Genomic DNA, 20513 nt, shown 5'->3' on the forward strand with positions numbered 1-20513 from the left:
AGAAAGAAGATTTTAAAACTCTGTCTCTCTTTCTTGCTATTGTCGCAGGACTAGCCTGCCACCCACACAACAGGAAGGATTCAGGTTTTACTTTTTTCTTATTTCTTTGACTAAGGAAGGGAAATCTTGCTGAATCTGTAGGAAGAGCAATGCATAGGAATAGTTATGAGCTGTAGGGAGTGTGTGTGTGTTTGCATCATATTTAAGGAGTCACAGGATTCAGCAAAGAATTAACAGAACATCAGACTCTACTCCTAAGCCACAACCAGGGAGCAGAGTGGGGAACTTCAGGCCTTGGCCCCAAATGCAGCCCCCCAGGCCTCTCTGTCTGGCCATTGGGTCTCTCCCAGAGCTAGATTAAGACCTTTGAGTCCCTAAGCACTTAAAAGATTTTGGTGCCTCCATCTATATCTAATTCAAAATATAAAACATCGATAAACCTTAAAATAAAATTTTGTTTTTTTGAAATGAAACAAAACCTACAGCATGATGGAAAATAATGTTTGTTTTGGTATACTCCCATTTTCTTTATACTTGAATTTTTTCTCTCCTACTTTTTCTAATTGCAAAGTCTTTGGTCAGATCCTCAAAGCTAATCTTACAAAACACACCTGCTTCTATACTGAGTAGAGATAAGGCACCAAGCCTGCCTTGCTGCATAGTTATTCTGTTAGGATTTTCTTTACATATACTTCAACTGAGAAAATGAACAATTTGTGACCACTGATGTTAAAAATCTGGCAATGGAAAATTTTTGTGGTGCCCCCCCCTTCCCTTGATGCCCTAAGCACAGGCTTATTTTGCTTAATCATTAATCCAGCCCTGGTCTTTCCCCAGGTCACATCCCTCACTGGTTTAATTCACACCCTGCTTTTTTTAACCTGGTCAGAATGTACTGTACTTTTCCGTGTATAAGACTGTTTTTTAATTCCAAAATCATGTTCAAGATTAGGGGTTGTCTTATACATGGGTAGTGCATTGTTGGGCAATGGGATAGGTTACTGCTGCGAGTTGGAGATTGTTATTGGTGGCTGCTGCAAAGGCTGTTTTCTTTTCCTTTTTTAATATACATTTTTATTAGTTTGTACATATATTTTCCAAACAGAACATATCATATCATCTCATCCCGTCTTATGCAACATTTTGGCTATTTTAGCCTGAGACTTCCATCAACCGCCTCTAATGATTTTCAAACCTCATCTCTTAATCTTACATTTATTATCCTAACTATTACTTTTAATAATCCATAATTTAAAATCCATTCTCATAAATCTTTTCTGCAATATTTCATATAGTTCCCCTTACAAAACTTCTTGTAGTTACAGTTGTAACTTACAATCCTCCCTAAAAAAAGCCCAACAATTCTGTGCAATCCTCCTCCAAAATGTTCAACAACTTTGGGGGGTCTCTCCCCCCCATTTTCTTAATTTTGAGTCCCCAAAAATTGGGTGTGTGTGTGTTTGTGTGTGTGTGTTATACACGGAAAAGTACGGTATCCTTGAACTCAGATAATGCCTTTTGCTTGTTTGAATGCAGGATAGAGAGGAGTATTAGAAGGAAACTTGCCTAATGCAGACACCCAGTGGTGTCATTGTCTCAGTGATCAAAGGAGGAAGAGTGCAAAGTTAAACTATGGAACTCACTTCTATAGGAGGGAGCTGTAGGGATCCCGGGCTGGAATCTTTTTTAATATATATTTAAATTTTATTCATTTTCCTTTTTCATTCATTACATACATCTCAAATTCTTAACATTTACTATGTATTCCTTCCTCCCTCCCCTCCTAGGCTCCCCCCAACTTCCGCTTCTGGTTTGTTTCTCCTTTCACCCACTTTGCTACCTCCTAACAGAAAAAGTTATTAATAACATAACATCAAACCAAAAGACATAAAAGTAAAAGTAAATACATCATAATGTTTCTGTATCTTCTAAACATTTTCTAATACTAATAGTGTGAATGTTTATTTAAATCCTGCCATCAAGACTATCGACTTTCTTTGTTTCTGCAAGTATAACATAAATGGTTCCCATTCTCTTTCAAAGCCACTGTTGTCTTTTTCTCTTAGTCTGTCTGCCATTTTTGCCAGTTCTGCATAGTTCATCAACTTCTCTTGCCATTGTGCTTTGGTTGGTATTTCTCCAGTCTTCCAATTTTGTGCAATCAACAATCTTGCTTGGAATCTAGACACATATTAAAAAACGCAGATGAAAATGCTTCTGAATACCAGTTGCTGGAAACCGCAGGAAGGGAGAGGGCTCTTGTGGTCCAGCTTGTGGGATTCCCAGAACAGGATGCTGGACTTTGATGCTCCATGGCCTATCCAGCATCGCTAGCCTTAGGTTCTTATTAGAGGGTGACTTCTCAGCTGCCCAGAGGAAAACATACCTGAGCAACTCAAGCTGATGTCACGGGTGTATATAGCTTGCATCTCCCAAGCCAGGAAAACGATGGGCTCTTTTTTTGCCCAAAGGTTAACCCAGCCTCATCAACAGCTTCTAGCCAAAACGGGTGAGAGAAGGTTTGTAATGCATGTGAGACGAGAAAGGTGGATTGGGCTGAATTATATTCTTGCACGCTGGGAGTTTCTGCTGGAACTAATCTACTTTCTGAGCGTACGGGAGAAACTCACCTCCAGCTCGCAGTTTCCTGCCAAGCTCTGGTGAGCACAGACTACTCCAAATGCAGGGGAAAGCAGGGCTGCATGTTCAAAAGCCTACCAAGGTTCTGTAAGACTCTTTCTTCTGTTATGTGAGTCTGCTCTAACTTTTAAAAGCGGATTGCACGCCCCCGCTTTCCATTGAAGCCCCACATAGAACAGGAACCCCAAGGAATCAGATTCTTCCATCCACCTTGCAGACTCGACCTTGATTTGCCCAGACTGGTATAGAATAATCTTTCTGGTTGGACTGGTCCACCCAGATTCTTGGTTATCTTCTGCACCGCTGCTTTATTGGGGAGGGGTGGCTTCATCTGGAGCTGTCAGAGACGAAAGGCTTATGTTTCATCATCTGAAAAGAACTCAGACTTCTCTTGAGCCCTGATGGAACAGTCTGTTCATTGGGTCACGTTGCAGGGCAGCCTTCAAATTTGGGAGACCAATATGCTGTCTTGTGCCCTTTGAAATGGCTCATGCTTACCTTTCCTCTGCTTTTTCCAGGCACAGATTTAAAGCTCGGTGTCCAAGCACCCCCCCTTACTTTGCTCTGGAGGTTTCCCTATGAAAACCCGCTCTTTAAAGCCCAATCGGAGCAAATGGCAGTCCACACAAAACCGGAAGAAATGTTTGCATCAATTCAGCTTTAAAGAGCAGGTTTTTGTGGGGGAAAGCGTGTTCTCCTTAAAAAGAGAGCACGTGTTGCGGTGGGGTCTAACAGGCCATCCCCTGTTGCCGGGCAGAAACATTTAGTTCGCCCTAGGCAGTGATTGGATGTATGGGTTGCTGGGGTAAATTTGATGTTGCCAATTGTCGGGGACGGATCAGAGGTTTTATATTGCGGGGCTCGCAGCTTGGAGCTTTCTCTTTCGCTGTGACCACCGGATCACCCGCCCACCCGCCCTTGAGTAAGGGGTTGTTGCATTGACCTTGCTATGCCTGTCATGGGGTCGTTCGCCTTGGTGCGGGGGCCTGGTAGGAATTTTGTCCATCTGGCTGATTGGCTGGTGCCATTTAGTTTTTGCCTACTGCGTAGCAAATCATCACAACTTGTGAGGTTGCGGTTAGGCATTGGTTAAAAAATTGGTGGGTGGAGAGGTAAGGATTGGCTGTGCCTGCCCCTCCAATGCTGCTGCAGCAAAGGAATTCTGTTAAAGGAATCCAGGGGCTCACCATGTTTTTGTCCAAATCCCTGGAATGGGAATTGGGCCGCGCAAGCCCCTGGGAGCATGTGGGGAGAAGTGAGGGCCTGGGGTTCAGCTCCATCTTCTCCCCAATATTGTTTTCCCTTACTGGCTTTCGCTGGAATCCGGAAGTCAGTTCTGTCCCGGGTCGGGGGACAGACAGTCTTAACCAGTGCCTAAGCAACCACTCACATTTGTGTATTTATATAAAGTTGTGGCCAAAATTATGCCAAAAACCTTAAACAAAAATTATGTGTGAATTGTGTTTTATTGGGGGTGACCTGGGGACCTCGACACACAAAGCTCTGGGGCAAAACCAAAAGGAAACAAACCAACAACACCGCTTGGACATGGAAATATTAAAGCACAGAAAGAGTGGGGCAAAAGGCAAGTGGGGATAAGCTCTAAGACGATGTAACAAAACAAAACTGGGTTGACCAAGGCCGACGTTATGCCTTCAATAGAAAACCAGTCCCCACCCACTCAATACCTCCACCCCATCTTCTGGCTTCAACCAGCCTGATGAAGAGAGTTCAGGTGGTCTCACAAAGCTTGGCCATGAAGGTATTTTTTTATTAAATCAAAGGGCCAATCACTTCGGTAAATCAGATGCCTTTGGGATACCAGCAAGCGGAACTTGAGCACATCAGCATTCATACTCTCCAACACGACACAATCCAAATCTGGCACACCGTCTTCTAGGTCCAAAATCCGTGTCACGTGACCTGCACAAAATTGTGGACCCAGAAAAAGTTTTTTGGGGGGTGCGGTGTGGTGCGCTAAAGCACATGTTTTGGGGTGCCATGTATAAGATCGTGGACCCAAAAAATGCTTTCTTCGGGGTGAGATCTCAGCTTGAAATCGTGCGAGAGTAAGGCCACTGTACTCTCGCACAAAAATGGGATGTTCTGGTTTTTCTGGGGCAGTTGATGGTTTTGCAGCACTCTGCCTACCTGCAATTCCCAGGAACTGGTATTCATTAAAATTACAGCCTCTGACCGTGAAGGCCGAGAATAGCCATTGTGGCTAGTAGCCACTGATAACATTATCCTCCTCATGTCAAACTTGCAGGAGTGCATTCCATTGTTTGGCTGTGCGCTCTCTAATCCAAGCTCTTTGCAGTGAGCTGGCATAAACAGTGCAGTGAAGAATGTGAGTCTCAGAAAGGAGTGGTGCCAGCTTTGGGGGACTCTGATTCAGCACCTTGTCAGTGGATTAAAAGAGATTAATATGTTGGGTGATGGGAACATGATTTGATTGTTTTGGCTCATGACTCCGTGCAGTGCATGGAATTTGTAAGATTTATTTTCCCTAGAGAAGAACTGGGTGTATGAAATGCAGCTTGGCAATGACTGCCCATCTGTGTCTGCAGTGTTGAAAATGAGAGGGGTCATGCTACAATCTCAGGGAAAACACAATGAAGATGATGTATACATGGCATCAAACTCCAGAAAAACTTGCTAAAGTGTATAAGAACAGATCACCTATATGTTGGAGATGTAATAAAGAAATTGGGTCTTATTTGCATATGTGGCGGAAATGTACAGATATTTGTGTTTTTTGGAATAATATATATGAAGAACTTAAAAAAATTATTTAAATTAACATTCAAAAAGAGGCCAGAAATATTTTTATTAAGCATTTTGCCAAAAGAAATAGGGAAATCGAAAAGAACATTGTTCATGTACGGAATAATGGCGGCCAGAATTTTAGTAGCAAGAAATTGGAAAAACACAACAATACCCAACACAGAAGATTGGCAAATCCTAATGGTAGAATATCTGCAGCTTGCAAAAGCGACAGGAAGAGTAAGAGGCCAATCAAAACAAAAAGTCTGTAAGGATTGGGGAATCTTTAAAGAATATTTAGCAAACTACGGAATAAAAGGAAACATCTTGGTAGAATTAGACTGATCCCTGTATTATATAAATATGAGTTAGTAGGGAGGTAAAAAGAAATTATATAAGAAATATGTAACTGTGCGGTATAAAGTAATGGATAGATAAAGTACAGTGAGATTAACTGGAAGTCAGTTTTAAATTTCTTCTCTATAAGTTTTATAATTGTGTTCAGTATCAGGAGTATATATGATGACAATTATATTAATCTTGTATCTTATAGTGATGGTGATTTGTTTGATTTTTCTGTTATTTGTTTGTTTGATTGTATATTTGTTTACTTGCATGTACACCTGTTTTCTCATAAATGTATTTATTTTAAATTAATAAATATTTTTTTTAAAAAAAAAATGAAAATGAGAGGGGCCAAACAAAATCAAGCGGCTCAGAGAAATCACAAAACTACGACTATTGTAGCCCAATGGCTCCTGCTAAGGTCTGTACGCCAAGCTGCTTTTAGAGGCACATCTACAGAGGCCTGCTGAAAAAAGCAGGCAACCCTAACACGCTCCATGTCATACTCTCCAGCATTCCTCTGATGTAAATTGGGACCCTATAACCACCAAACTCCACATATCCATCTTTTGGTGCTGTGCTGTCTCAGGAACCTGCTAATTTGTGTGAGAGTGTGGCACTGCAGCAAACACCAGCACTCATTTTGGAAAGTCTAAGAAGGAAGATTTCTTTCTACTCACTTGCAACAGCTTGTCTAATGAGACAATAATGAAAAAGGCATTCCTTGGGTGTTACACAACAGCATTAAGCAGTGAAGGACAAGCATTAAGCATGCATTCTGTTTTAATCTGACTTTTTGAAGGGGGGCGGGAAGCAGATAGTAAATGTGACCTCCTTAGAGTGACGCATTATGAGGGTGGATGTAAAGGATTTAATAAGGGAGGTACGATTTACAGAAATTACATTGGATGCTGGCATCTAAAAGAAGAGAAGCCTTCAGGGAAGTGAAGAGGAAAGATGGGAGGGGCAGCTTGACAACTTGAAAGGCCAAGGCTGGTTTTGCCCAGGGCATCACAAAAGCACACTGTTGCTCAACCCAGCTCTGTGCCCTCGGAGTAACACAACCCTGTCCCTCCCAGTCCCAGCTGTATAAACTCCCCAGAGGACAGGTGGCTTCTGGCTCAGGTTCCCGAAAGCAGAGGCGATTCCACTTTGCGGCACCATGTCTCTCTTGGCTCTTCCCTTCCTGTTGGCTCTGTTGGCTACAGGTAAGTCACGGTCCGGATTGATCTTTGCAGAGAGTCTCCCCTAGCGGTGAAGGGGTTACTACTGGCCCCTCAAAATTAAAGGACCCCAGTTTCCTCCAAGTGTGAATTCTCTGGGTGGTAGGTTGGCCTATTGCAGGACTCCTGCACCGTTAAGAGTTCGGTAGCATTCCTGCAGGGGTGATTTGATCACGCAAGTTTCTGTTACAGCTGCAGGTTGGTTCCAGATTTCCATCTCCGGTTTCTCAAAATGTGTGCCTGCGCTGTACTTGCCTACCGAGTGCCTGGCTAGGGTTGCCTATTTTGGGACTGGCTCCCCCTTTAGTGATTAGAAGGTGTTGAATGTTTGTGGGGAGTGGGGAGCTTCACATCCTGCTCCCCATGAAGGCGTAGGAGCAAGCCGGAGTCGTTTTCCCTGGCCAGTTGGCAACGCTAGTTGAGAAAGGTTGTACTTTGACCCTGTACTTTTGATACAGGCTTAGTGGGTGAAGGTAATAATCTGCTTGAAGGATTGTGGGAATGGAACAGAATGAGCGATAGCAGTGGTAATTCTCTGCTGTGGCTCAACACAGTTAGCCATAAGGAAACTGTCTAAGGCAGCTGTCTAGGAGTGTGGAAGAGTCCATGCTCTCAGTTCCATTTCAGTATGTGCATAATGACCCACAGAAAAGGAAAGGGTTGCCATCTTTTTAATCTGGCTTTCTGCCATGCCTTATAGAATCATCAGGGACCTTGTGGGTCATTTGTTCCAACCCCCTGCAATGCAGGAATCTCCACATGCAGTCCCCCATCCAATCTGAAACCATACCGGACCCTGCTTAGCTTTGCAAATGTGCTAGCAAGGTGTAGTAACAGCCTGACATGCAGACATTTACTAAGTGAAGCTTATTTCCTGGCACGGAGCCAAACAAGTAGGAAAGACTTTGTTTGTTTAATTTATCAATGTCAGGCTACTGTTGAAAGGGACAGGAGCAGCACTGGTGGAAAATCTGGCAGCCCTCCCATGCTGGGGTGTTTTAAGGACAATTACGATAATAGTTGTGAAACATTTTAAACACTCCGGTGCCACAAAAAAGGGGAAAAAAAGAATTTAACCATTCTTGTTTTATTTAAGCTACATTGGGGTCCCGTCTGCACTGTACATTCAAAGCAGTATCATGCCACATTAACCAGCCATTGCTTCGCCACAGAGAATCCTGGGAATTGTAGGGGTGACTCCTATTTCACTCACAGAAATACAGTACTCAGAGTAGTTTAACAATCAGTCCCTTTCTCCAGGAAGCTCTGGAAATTGTAGTTCTGTGAGGGGAATAGGGGTCTCCTGGCAACTCTTGGCACCTGTAACAAATTGCAGTTCCCAGGCTTCTTAGGTTTAGAGTTGTTCAGCATTTGTTTGCAAGAAACTATATCTCATTTCTAAGCAAATGGGGGGGGGCACACCAACATTTTAAAAAATTGTGAAGATTCAAGAGAGAGGGTTGCCAACTAACCAGGGAGAATACACTGTGTCATGCTCCTGTGTCGTTAACAGCTATCTGCTCAACAGAATCCAGCAGGTGCTTTTGAAGGCAAAGGGATAAGGCTTATCAGCTGCTATTGCCTGCAGACCAAGGAGCTATTAAAGGCACAGAAGGAGGGACTGGTAACTTTCCAACACTAGGGCCTTATTCATGTGTTCACCTTTAGCATATGGTGGGAGAAGTGTTGTAATGCAGGTTACCTTTGTGCATTGAACAGGGATGTTTGAAGGTGGATTTCCTGTGTGCATGATGGATTGCACATTTATCAGGATGTGCAAAGGACCATTTATTTTGCTTTCATCCTGGTTTACTTGCCCAAAGCTTAAGCAATGCTTTGACCATGGCCACATTTATACCACACATTTAAAGCACTATGATGCTACTTTAAACAGTTGTGGATCCCCCAAAATAATTCAGGGAGTTGTAGCTTGTTAAGGGTGTTGCAAGGGGACCCCTATTTCCTTCCCTGAGCTACAGTTCCCAGCTTTCCCTATGGAGAAGGATTGATTGAATGTGGATATGTTGTGCTTGGCACAGGGGTCAGCAAACTTTTTCAGCAGGGAGCTGGTCCACTGTCCCTCAGACCTTGTGGGGGGCCGGGCTATATTTTGGAAAGAAAAAAAAAGAACAAATTCCTCTGCCCCACAAATAACCCAGAGATGCATATTAAATAAAAGGACACATTCTATTCGTGTAAAAACACGCTGATTCCTGGAACGTCCATGGGCCGGATTTAGGCGGCGCTTGGGCCAGATCTGGCCCCCGGGCCTGAGTTTGCCTACCCATGTGCTAGGGTGACAGAGCACCTTATTCCTCTTCGATTGCTTGGTTCTAAATTTCCTGCCATGTGTCTGCATATTTCCTACAAAATACTGGCAGTCTGTAGGTGCCCAAAGATTCCCCTACCAGATCTTCCTGCTTAATGGGCAAATGTCAAGAGTGCTGTCAGCTGGGATGGAGGCATTTGGGGCATGGCTAGCATGTAGGGTCCCCCTTCTTCCTCCCTGCATCCTGGGAAGGAATCCACCTTAACATAGGAGTCAGACCATGGGCATAGGCTCACCAGGATTTCAGACAGGGTTATCTGCCAGCCCTGCCTGGAGATACCAGGGATTGAACCTGCAACCTTGGTTCAAGTGAACCTTGAGGAAAGCCCATAGCTCAGTGACAATTGCTTGACCACTGAGCTATGGCCCTTCCTCAAGACGACAGACTGACAAGGGCTTATGTATAGACATTTCAATCACATATCAGCTCAATTCACATAGAAGTCAGTGGTGGTGGTGTGGTGCTGGCTCCACTATTTTTATGACATGGAGCATAAGGTGGCACCCTATCCTGTTTCTTACCTCTCTGTGCATTTCCTATTGTGTAAAGAGCAGGCCTTCCCTTGCTTTCTACGTGCTCTTTTTCTAACCTCCATCCCGGTTCAGTTGCAGGGTAGAAGAATTTCTAAAACTAAGAACAGATAAGATCTGCTATACACATGCAGGTACAAAGATTGCCATGTTTCAGCCTCTGGCTTCATGGACTTTTCCACCGAAGCAAAACTTTTTGCTCCCAGCCTAAGTAACGCTGCACCTTATCAGAGTTTAGATGGGGAGCAGCGTTAAGCTGTTGCAGCAAATGCAATGAAGACTCTCAAGTGTGGCTGATGGTCAGGCATCTGCTGAGGGTCCATGCCTCAGTAACGGGCCTCACTGGTGAGAGACCTACTCTGTACTTCCTGCAGCAAGGAAGGCCACATGGGTGGGTGTCAGAGGTGGTTTTAGGGTGTTACGACATTTTTGGCCACACTGGGTGCTACAGGGAGTGCCACAACAATGCTGTAGAATGCGAGAGGCAGTGGGGTGGGCGCATGCTGAATTTTAGCACCACACAGGGCACTGCTAAAATTTGAGAGCCTGTGAAGTCCTCCACAGTGTGTCTTTTGCCGAAGGAGCCTCCAAAACCTGGAGCCAACACTGACCTTGCGGCTTCTTAAAGGCAACTGGATTTTGTGTGGCATAAACTTCTGTGGGTCCAATACTGTGGGTTGGGTCCTCCAGTCCACTTACGAAAGAGGGCACAGATTTGCATAAAATTTGCGCAGGATGCAAATCGGCGTCCTCTTATTCGGGTGGAGTGGAGGGCACCAAAACCAAATCAGTGGCCTTACAGGTAACAAAGTGTCTGACAGGCAGAATGTAAATGGGTGAAGCTTCCCACACAGTTTGTATTTCTGAACTAGAAAGGCTGAACCTGTTGAATTTTGGCCTGCCACGCAGCTGCTAAAAGCACTAAGCTCCTTGCCATCCCTCAGTGCCCACCTGCATTTGCAGGTGTGAGAATAGAAGGAACAGGAAACTTTGAGGGCAGTGCTACTTCTTGCAGGCCTACTCTTTGCTCTCATGTTGATATTAGAGCTGTGAAAGTTCTCCGACCAAAGCTTGGATCCTGAATTAAATTGAGCTGATTCAGGTTGACCCAGAATTCAGTGGATTATCCCAGGTCTCAATCATCACCTTGTCATGGTGAGTGGCCTTGCACATTCCTATGGCCCATGTGAGCGAAGCTGTCAGGAGTCTCGTACTCCCAACAGGGTCACCCAAGACTGTAAGGTCAAAAGGGAGGAGCTAGACAAAGAATGATCCAAGAAGTCCTCAAAGGCAGAACAGATGAAAGATAACAAGTGGTATGTTACAATGGCTGTGAAGGTGGATGAAGGCTACAGCAAATAAGAATCTACCGGTCATCGTGACACTCATACCGTCAGAATAGAGCCTTACTGCTGGGCTTGATGGGAGAGGAAATTGCAAAGGCAAATCAAAATTATTTATGTATGCAACAACTGCGGCGAGAACTTTATTAGCCCCAAATTGGAAATTACAGGAGTTACCAACATTGGAGGAGTGGCAGATGAAGATGATGGATTATGCGGAACTGGCAAAACTGACCTGCAAGATCCAAAACCAGGAAGAAACAAAATTCCAAAGAGATTGGAGTAAATTTATTGACTATATAAGTAATAGCTGTAGAAGTTTGAAGACATTAGCAGGACTGAAATAAATCTTACGACGTGAATTTCTGGAAAGGACAGGAAACTTTGAGATCTAGATTGAAAAAGAAAGCCTGTGGCCGGGAGGGAGGGAAGTCATTGCTCAGCAGAACGGTGGAAAAGGAGTTGCATAGCTGAATGTGGAAATTTATTGTTTGTTGTTTAAAGTGGAAATTTAATAAAAATGTATTTGAAAGAAAAAAGGAATAGGGCCTTACTGCAAAGACTGTGCGTTGGTCAGTGCACACTGATCTTCACACATAAAACAAATTCATGCACAGGTGTCTTCCAAAAACCCATCCCGGGTCAGAATGGGGCCAATCCCAAGCACCAGATCAGGCCCTGAATTAGATATGCAACCCAAGTTGATCTATACAAGGGCTAATACTGACCGAATACAGCTTCTTTTCGTCTTGTGCATATAACCATGTAGCAGTGCCCTGCATTGTTGGTTTGTATGGCTTAGTGCTGCCACGGAACAGCACTGTAAAAAACGAAGAGAAGGTTGCATGGGACCTTCTGCCATCACGTCCTTTGAACTTTTCAATCCAGAATGAGTCGTCTAATCCTTGGTTCAGCCATGGGGGCTGGTGAGCCAGCCTGGTACAGGGCTTGACCAAGTTCCTGAGCAGCAAAGGAATGGGTGTGTGCTTGCTTAATTAGTGTGATTAACCTCTCTGACAAGTCATCCATTCAGGCATATCCTATTTTTCAAAAAAGAATAAAAGGGAGGACACTTCTTTCTTCCGCCAAAGTCCATGATCCTTTAATAGCTGGATGAATGAGCAGAAATTCAGCACATAAAGCACATCCTGGTGTGTGGAGCCAAGTGAGTGAGTGAGTGAGTGAGTGAGAGAATGAAAGAGAGAGAGAGAAGCCAAGTATTCTATGGTGAGAAGGCTTGGTTTGGAATGTCGATTTCAGTTCTGGATACTGTGAAACAATGTGGAAGAGAATGCTTCTGAATATGTCAAAAGTGCATATTTCAAAGCCATCACATAATTGTGCCATATATATCTCCTATTTGTATTTGATCTTAGAGCCGTCTTTCCCATTGGTGTTAGTGGTTCGTTGCACCAGGGCTCGGCCTCTCAGGAACACCCTAGCGAGTAGAGGAGCTGCGCAGCTTTGCCGGCAGCCTCCCCCTTCCCCCCCCAAATATATTTATTAAAGTTTTTAAAGTATAACAGTGAAAATGAAAAATAAAAAGAAACAAAATACAAAATACAACATAAAAACAGTTAAAAAACAAATAATTTTCCATAACATATCTTCCTTACGCTTATTTCCCCAGACCTCCTCATACCTCCCTTCTTTGTATTCCACTTCAATTTGTTAGTTCAGCAAATCCTTACCATTAAGCTTTTACCCATTTGTAAACCTTTTTTTTCATATCTCCTAAAGCATTACAGTTGATCACCACTTAGTTTCTATCCAACATCCTTCTAACATTCATTAATTTTACAATATTTCTGTAAATAGTCTTTAAATTTCTTCCAGTCTTCTTTCACCAACTCTTCTCCCTGGTCTCGGATTCTGCCAGTCATTTCTGCCAATTCCATGTAGTCGATCACCTTCATCTGCCGGCAGCCTCCCCTTTCCCTGCACGCCCACCAGCTGTGCCCCACCAACTATATGGCTGGCGGGTGTGCAGCTTCCTTCCCAAGCCTCCGCAGGAGGAGATCGATCCCTGCTTCCCTCCCAAGCCTCTGCATCTGCTAAAGACAGCCCTGCTCCCGGTCGTTGTCCTCCTCCTGCTTCCTGGCGGAAGGCGGTGCACAGCCTTCCCGGGCGCCCCGACTCTGGAGAGCATGTCCACCAGCACGTTTTCCTGCTTGATAACCGCCACAGCCGGGGATCAGGGCGGTGGGGAAGGCAGAGGACATTTTCTACCGCCCTCTCCCTTGTTTTGGAGTTGCCGGGGGGGGGGGTCGCCGCAGACATCTTTCACCACGGCGCCGTATATGCTTAAGATGGCCCTGTTTGATCTAATATAATATCTCCCATATATTTTGGATCTAAGAAAGGAAAGGCTTTGGGATTTGTGAGGGTGTGATTTTCAGATGAACTTGAGCTCTACCCCAGTTTCACTTCTGGTTTATAGTTTTTGGTTCAGGGGGAAGTTGGCATGTGATTGAACGGTTCTGCTGTCAGCCTCAGCCCTAATGGCTGCACTTTCCCCTCTCTGTTGTTCCACAGGTGATGCTATCTACTGCTTCAACTGCACCAGCACTGAAGGTTACAACTGCAGTACAACCCCACAAAAATGCACTGACGCAGTCAACAGCTGCATCACCATTGCCCGGGATGAAGACACAGGTAGGGTGGTTGTGAGTTTGCGCCTTAACCTTTCTCTGCTGCCAGGCTTCTGAGAGCTACAAACCATTAAAGTTTACATCTAGTCCCTCTGTTGTTTTTAACACGCAGATAGGCTGATTCTCCTGTGTTTAAAATGTATCATGATCCTCACCCCAATTTCTCGAGTGGTGAGACGTCCCAGTATTTATTGTCTAAAGTTAAACACTCTGAGATTCTGCTCTGCTCCAGCAGTGTACCATTACCGACAATGTGCAGGGTCTTTAGGAACATCTGTGGGGCTTTGAAGCAGGTGTGAAGAAACTTAGGCCCTCCAGATGCTGCTGAACTACAATCCCCACCACCCCTGGTCATTGGCCATACTTGCTGGGGCTGATGGGAGCTGTGGTTCAGAACCATCTGGAGGTCCAAAGATTCCTGACCCACCTTTTAAAGAAAGTTTTGAGTTGCATCCAGCTAAATTCTACTCAAAACACACCTACTGAAATTAACGGATCTGATTAAGCCATGTCAATTGATTTCAATGGCTCTACTTTGAGTAGGACTAGCATTGACTACCACACGCAACTATTTCCCCATGTCCAGTTGTTACAGTAAGGGGCTATATCCTTCTCTACCTCAGAGAAGCAGATGCACAGATAAGGGGATGGCTTCTCGGTCTAAAAGACTTTCCCATTCTTAGGGTCCCAGGACATAGAGAACCCAACTTATGAAAAGAAATGCAACTCGGACGATCGCCTCTGCAACAAGTTCTATGGGCTGGTGGCGGGGGATTTTCGCATGCGCTGGAACTCCAGCTGTTGCCGGGCCGACCGCTGTAATGTCAACAATGTAATTGGTAAGGAACTGGGGTTGTCTCGTGTCAAAGGAACTGGTCAGGACTTCTGTGTGGGGCTGGTTTAATCGGTATGCTCACTAAACCTTGGAGCAGAGTTCTAGTACAGTTGGAAAGCCTTCTAGGCTATGAATATCTTGAGTCCTTTTGTGTAGAATGTGGTCATGCTCAGGGTCCGGATGTAGGCGCACACCTTTGCAAAGAAAACCACAAGGAGGTTCTCTAAAACCATTCCAAGGATGTTTGTCCCACCTCAGAAAGGATATTGGACGAGGTTAAGAAAAGGTAAATGATAAAGGGGATGGAATGACTCCTCTGGGAAGAACGGTTGCAGCATTTGGGACTTTTCCATTTACAAATAGCATGGAGAAAGTTGATGGAGAAAAGATTTTATCTCTCTCACAGGCAGAGGCAGCAATGCTTCTGAGTACCAGTTGCTGGAAACCACGGGAGAAGAGAATGCTCTTGTTCTCGAATCCTTAGCTTGGCCACTGTGAGAACAGGATGCTGGACTTGATGGGCTACTGGCCCGATTCAACAGACTCCTCTTATGTTCTTATGTTAACTTTAGAGATGTTGACCAAAATGGTGAAAGCACGGGCAAGGCAAAGGTCCTTTCCAATTGCTTTTTAATAAATAATAATTATTTTTTAATTTTTTTTGAGGGAAATATGAAAGTATTTGCAATACATATCTGCAATACGTATTTGCAGTATATACGTGTCCAAATCTGAAAGGCATGTGGATTGTGGACAGAGCTAGGCACAATCTGAAATTCACTGGCTTTGAAGAGTTAATGGGCAAGAACACAGTTTTACATATTAAGACTGACAAAATACTGACTGTGGTAACACTAATGCATGTACTGTCTTCGCTTTCTCTGCCCCTTTTCATGAAGTGTGGCCAATATATATGTAAGGTAAAGGGACCCCTGACCATTAGGTCCAGTCATGGCTGACTCTGGGGTTGTGGTGCTCATCTCTCTTTATTGGCCGAGGGAGCTGGCGTACAGCTTCCAGGTCATGTGGCCAGCATGACTAAGCCGCTTCTGGCGAACCAGAGCAGCGCATGGAAATGCCATTTACCTTCCCGCCGGAGTGGTACCTATTTATCTACTTGCACTTTGACGTGCTTTTGAACTGCTAGGTTGGCAAGAGCTGGGACCAAGCAATGGGAGCTCACCCCATCGTGGGGATTCGAACCGCTGACCTTCTGATCGGCAAGTCCTAGGCTCCGTGGTTTAACCCACAGCGCCACTATATGTAGAACCTAATTAAACCTAACGTTTCTGTGTGTGGAGAAGGGTGCCATGAACTCCATCCTTCCTCAACCTGGCGCCCTCCAGATGTCTTGGACCACAACTCCCATTGGCTGTATGAGCCTTAGCCAGCGCAACTGATGGGAATTGTAGTCTAAAACATCCTCAGCTTGAGGAAGGCTTCCTTCTACTCTATCATATGTAAGAAAACTAGATTTTAGAGATGTTGAATGTGGCAGGAGATCACATCCCCTTTCTCTCCTCCATCCACAGTACAAAAAGCGTCACAGCAGCCTAACGGCGTTCGTTGCAATTCTTGCTTTGTCTTTGGCTCTGATATTTGTCTGAACAACACGGAGTTGGCCTGCACTGGGACTCTGACACAGTGCATGCACTTTGCCACCACTGCAAAAAACGGTAAGTGGGGAAGTAATACTGGAGGGGTAATCGGTATTGGGCTAGATCGGGGCAGCCAATGCGATGGCCTCCAAAAGTCAGTAGACTACAACTTCCATAATCTCTGACTGATGGCCATGATGGCAAGGGCTATTGGGAGTTGGGAGGGCACCCTATTGGCTACCCCAGTATCCCATGGTTAGATGATGACAGAAAGGTTAGCTCCACCCTAATTGCAGAGTAATTGGTTGGCAGGGTGACACAAGGCAGGGCAGTGTTGCTTACCTGGCTCCCCAATGCTGAGTGTTGCTGCTGATTCCTGAGAGGGAGCTCAGTGCAGGGTAGGTGTGTTGCTGCTGCCACTGCTCTGAGCTCCTTGTGCCTCACATGAAGTTGCCCATCAACAAAATTAGCACCTGGACGGCAGACTGAGTGGAACCTAGAGGTCACCTGGGGACAGTTTACCCCACAACAGTGATATTGTATTTCTATTTCAGTTTGAGGCTGTGTACACACTTAGCTGTTTGTAGCGCAAAAATACAGTTTTTCTCAGTACAGGGTCATTCATGCTCATCCTCAAAATGCTGCTTTCAGTCTAGGTTGAGTGTAGATCCTGCTCTCCACGCAGGTGGGTATGGTTACTTGGTATGTGTTTGAAAACCCTCCCCTTGCAATCTTTGCATACTCCCACCCACAGTGCCATTGGGCAAGTGTGGATACCCTCTCCAATTTGCTGGGACCGCCTACGTCTGTTTTCAGACATACACGTCATGGGGCAACAGAGTCAATTGCAGCAAGCTTTTGTTTTTGGAATGAAACCAGTTTCTCAGGAAGCTCTTTTCAGGAGCAAGCAATATGCAGCAACTCTAGATTGTGCTGACCAGGTTGGGGGGGGGGAGAGAACTTGCTCCCCATTGATTCTAGAACAAAATGTTGCAATCACATAGCCATAGGAATGATTTCTAAATAGGCATCACCTATAAATTAGCACATGGAAGTTCTATGCAAATCTGCACCCTCCTTTTTGCTTGGGCAATTCCGCCACTCAACTTTTCTGTCCTTTGTTACAGAGGAATCCAAGCACCAACAAGTTGCCTTCACAGGATGCGCCACCAAGACCATGTGCGAAATGGGAGCCGACGTGCTGTTTGTTGCTGGCCGCAATGTCAAAGTCAAGGTCAACCTGTGCAGCAGTGCACCAGGAGTCCCCTCCCAATATAGTCTGGCCCTGTCTGCCCTGGCTGGGTTACTCTTTCTTGCCCGTTGGTCTTGATTCTTTTTATATCTTCCCTCCCACAACTTTCTTCTGTTGGTTCTCTCCTGCTTTTTCTTCCTCTCCTGTAAGTTTTCCTTCAGTTCCCCACCCCAGACATCCATTCCAGTGAGGAACAGGAGAGGAATTCAATCCATTTTGCATTTAGAAGTGAACCTACTTGATTTGCAAATTCCAAAACAATAAGCAAACCAAAACACAGCCATTCTGCGAGCTTTTGCACTTCTCTGAATTTTGCAGTGAAGTTCTCCAGCCCAGTAATGTGTGCCGAGATGCATGCGCTCAGGAGAAATGTGCATAAAATGCACCTATTCGTAAAAACAGCAGTCAAAATGCATCACGTAAGGGAAAATTGCTTTGCAAAAATGTGTACGTTATTCAGAATTGCAGACAAATGGGTGTCTATTTGGATGAAATTTGCAATAAAATGCAGCTGAATTTTCACAAGGCCTTTTTAAAAACAACAACAACAATGAACTGATGTGGAGAACTAAACTTAAGGCTGGAAAAATGAGAAATGAAGAGAAACTGAAGCCAACATATTTGCTCACCCCTACTTATATTTCCCCTCTCGGAATATTTCTGCATGTTGCCCTAACATCTTTCACTGATGCTATGGACTGAGTAAGGTCAGAAAGCTCTTCACAGCCCCACAACATATGCCAATGTTCACTTCAACCTAAGCCCACCACCCCTTGAAAGAAGGAGCTTTGTGTTGTGTCCAGGCCTTCTCCATCTATCCCCTGTATGTAGGGTGCATTGCTAATGACTATTGGGGGGGGAGACCTTAGCCCTACGGAGGGTCAACAAACTCATCTCCTATATCAGAGCCAGCACCAGTGTGATGAACAGAGCATAGGACATGGACCAAGGTTACCCATAGGCACCTGACTGGCCACTGTGAGAAAAGGACGCTGGAGTAGACAACACTTTGTCCTGACCCAGCAGGGGCTTTTCTTATGAGACCTGGGTTCAAATCCTTGCACAGCCATGGAACTCATAACGTGACTTTGGGCCAGTCCCTTGCTCTCAGGGTTGCTATACCAATAACATGAAGGGGAAAAGGGCCTCTTGAGATACCTTTGGAGGAAGGGCAGAATCTCTGGTTGGTTCAGTTAGGTATAGGCTTTGGATTTAATGGAAATGTGCATCATTTCACTCACCAGATTTTAAAGCCAGTCACCCCTACTGTGTTTGGGGACCCTGCTGCTCATTTTACTGTATGAGGCCCCAGGCTTCTTCCCAAATGTCTTGCCCTGATGACATCACTGGGTGGGACAAATATTGAAAATCAACATGTGCAGCCAAGGAAGTGCAAAGCTAGAAAAGTGGGTTAGATTCCACTTAGTAGTAGATTCCCATGACAAAAGTGGTGCATGCTCTGTGCCTCTCCTTCCCCCAAACAAAATGTTAGTAACAAGGAAATAAAAGAAATTGGCCAATCAGGTGGAAATATATATATCAGGCACACTTTTGCATCTGTTTACTTCTTTTTCATAAACTCAGCTATCGGCAGAATATACACATATATATATATTTGCATTTTTTTTAAAAAAGCAATGACTAAGAAAAGGGATGGCTATGCAGAAGGTAGATTTATTGCAGCACAAGGGTGTGATATGCAGGAATGAAGGAACAGAATCCATATAAACCTCCTGCTACTGGCAGCCCATCATTTGCTCAAAGATCACACTCAGTACTGCAGAAATGCTGTCCTTCTCTTCTCTGTGTATGTCAAAGTTACATGTGTGTTAACTTTCATTTTTTTTAAGCAATAAAAGAAATACCAGCCAGATTCTGTTTTCTCGAAAATCTGTCAAATGTGCATTTTATGTTTATGGTGGGGCACCGAGCAGGGATGAGGAACCTATGACTCACCAGGTGTCGTTGGATAATACCTCATATTTGCCATACCAGGAGTGCCACTGATTCCTTACACCTGGTATTACACCGAGTGAAATCAGTCTGTAGGAAAGGAAAACCACCACTCACTAGAATGGCTTCACAGCCTGTCATAAATTTATTGGCCTAAGTTAATGTGTTTGAAAGGCTGTGCATCTACTGGAAACATAGCAAACAATTTCCGCACCAATAGCCTCTCAAACCTGCAGAGCCAGTGTGTATTTCCTGATACACCAGCCTCCCAAAAGCATTGCAGAATACAAATAAAACAAGGAAGCTCACATTCTGTGAGACAGTTTAATTCTGCACCAGTTGGAAGTCAATGCCCCTCCCCCCACTTTGGATGAATGGTGTGTTAATTGGTTGTTGTGCTCTACAGAATCCCTTTTGACATTGCCATTGCCATTGTATGGTAGGGTACTTTCAATGTACAATTGCACAGCCTTCTCTGTTGTCCATTCAGACAAGCAAGAGTCATTATGAGAGGTAAAGGACCCCTGGACGATTAAGTCCAGTCAAAGGCGACTATGGGGTTGTGGCGCTCATCTCACTTTCAGACCGAGGGAGCCGGTGTTAGTATAAGGGCATATTCCAGCCAGGCCATAACATTCAAGTTGGAGGTGAAGCAAGGCCATTGAGGGGTGTGGCTAGGGAAAGGTCTAGGGAGAATCCCAAGGGCCAGGCAAAGAGGCCCAAAGGGCTGCATTTGGTCCCTGGGCCTGAGGCTCCTCTTGTGCATGTTGCTGAACTCCAACTCCCAGCAGCCCCAGTCAGCATGGCCAGTTGTGAGGGATGATGGGAATTGTGCCACCCATGATGATGTTGGAACCACAGGTTGGCCACTGCTCCACTCGTTCTTACAGATCTGAATATGTCGTTCTGCTTTTCTGGGAATGGACTAAGGGCTGTTCCCTACTTCCTTTGGAGCTGCTGCTTCCCCGCCTCTCCTGTGGGGCAGCCATGATTGCCCAGTGTGGTGTAGTGGTTAAGAGCGGTAGTCTCATAATCTGGGGAACCGGG

The 20513-nt window shown here is 44.8% G+C and overlaps 1 protein-coding gene across 2 annotated transcripts; it reads left to right on the forward strand.

Moving 5' to 3' along the window:
* The first annotated feature begins 2397 nt into the window (after nucleotides 1-2397).
* On the forward strand, nucleotides 2398-19403 carry LOC308591591 (protein RoBo-1-like). Of its 2 annotated transcripts, none has more exons than XM_081202356.1 (5): nucleotides 2398-2727; nucleotides 13713-13832; nucleotides 14512-14667; nucleotides 16196-16339; nucleotides 17389-19403. In XM_081202356.1, the coding sequence occupies exons 1-5, from the start codon at nucleotides 2703-2705 to the stop codon at nucleotides 17589-17591; spliced, it is 648 nt and encodes a 215-aa protein (XP_081058482.1). In that variant the 5' UTR covers nucleotides 2398-2702; the 3' UTR covers nucleotides 17592-19403. The 2 variants fall into 2 exon arrangements, with proteins under 2 accessions (XP_081058482.1, XP_081058481.1); XM_081202355.1 differs by lacking the exon at nucleotides 2398-2727 and adding an exon at nucleotides 6580-6959.
* The last annotated feature ends 1110 nt before the right edge of the window (nucleotides 19404-20513 follow it).

Source organism: Podarcis bocagei, assembly GCF_964188305.1.
Source record: "Podarcis bocagei genome assembly, chromosome: 7".
Lineage (NCBI taxonomy): Eukaryota > Metazoa > Chordata > Lepidosauria > Squamata > Lacertidae > Podarcis > Podarcis bocagei.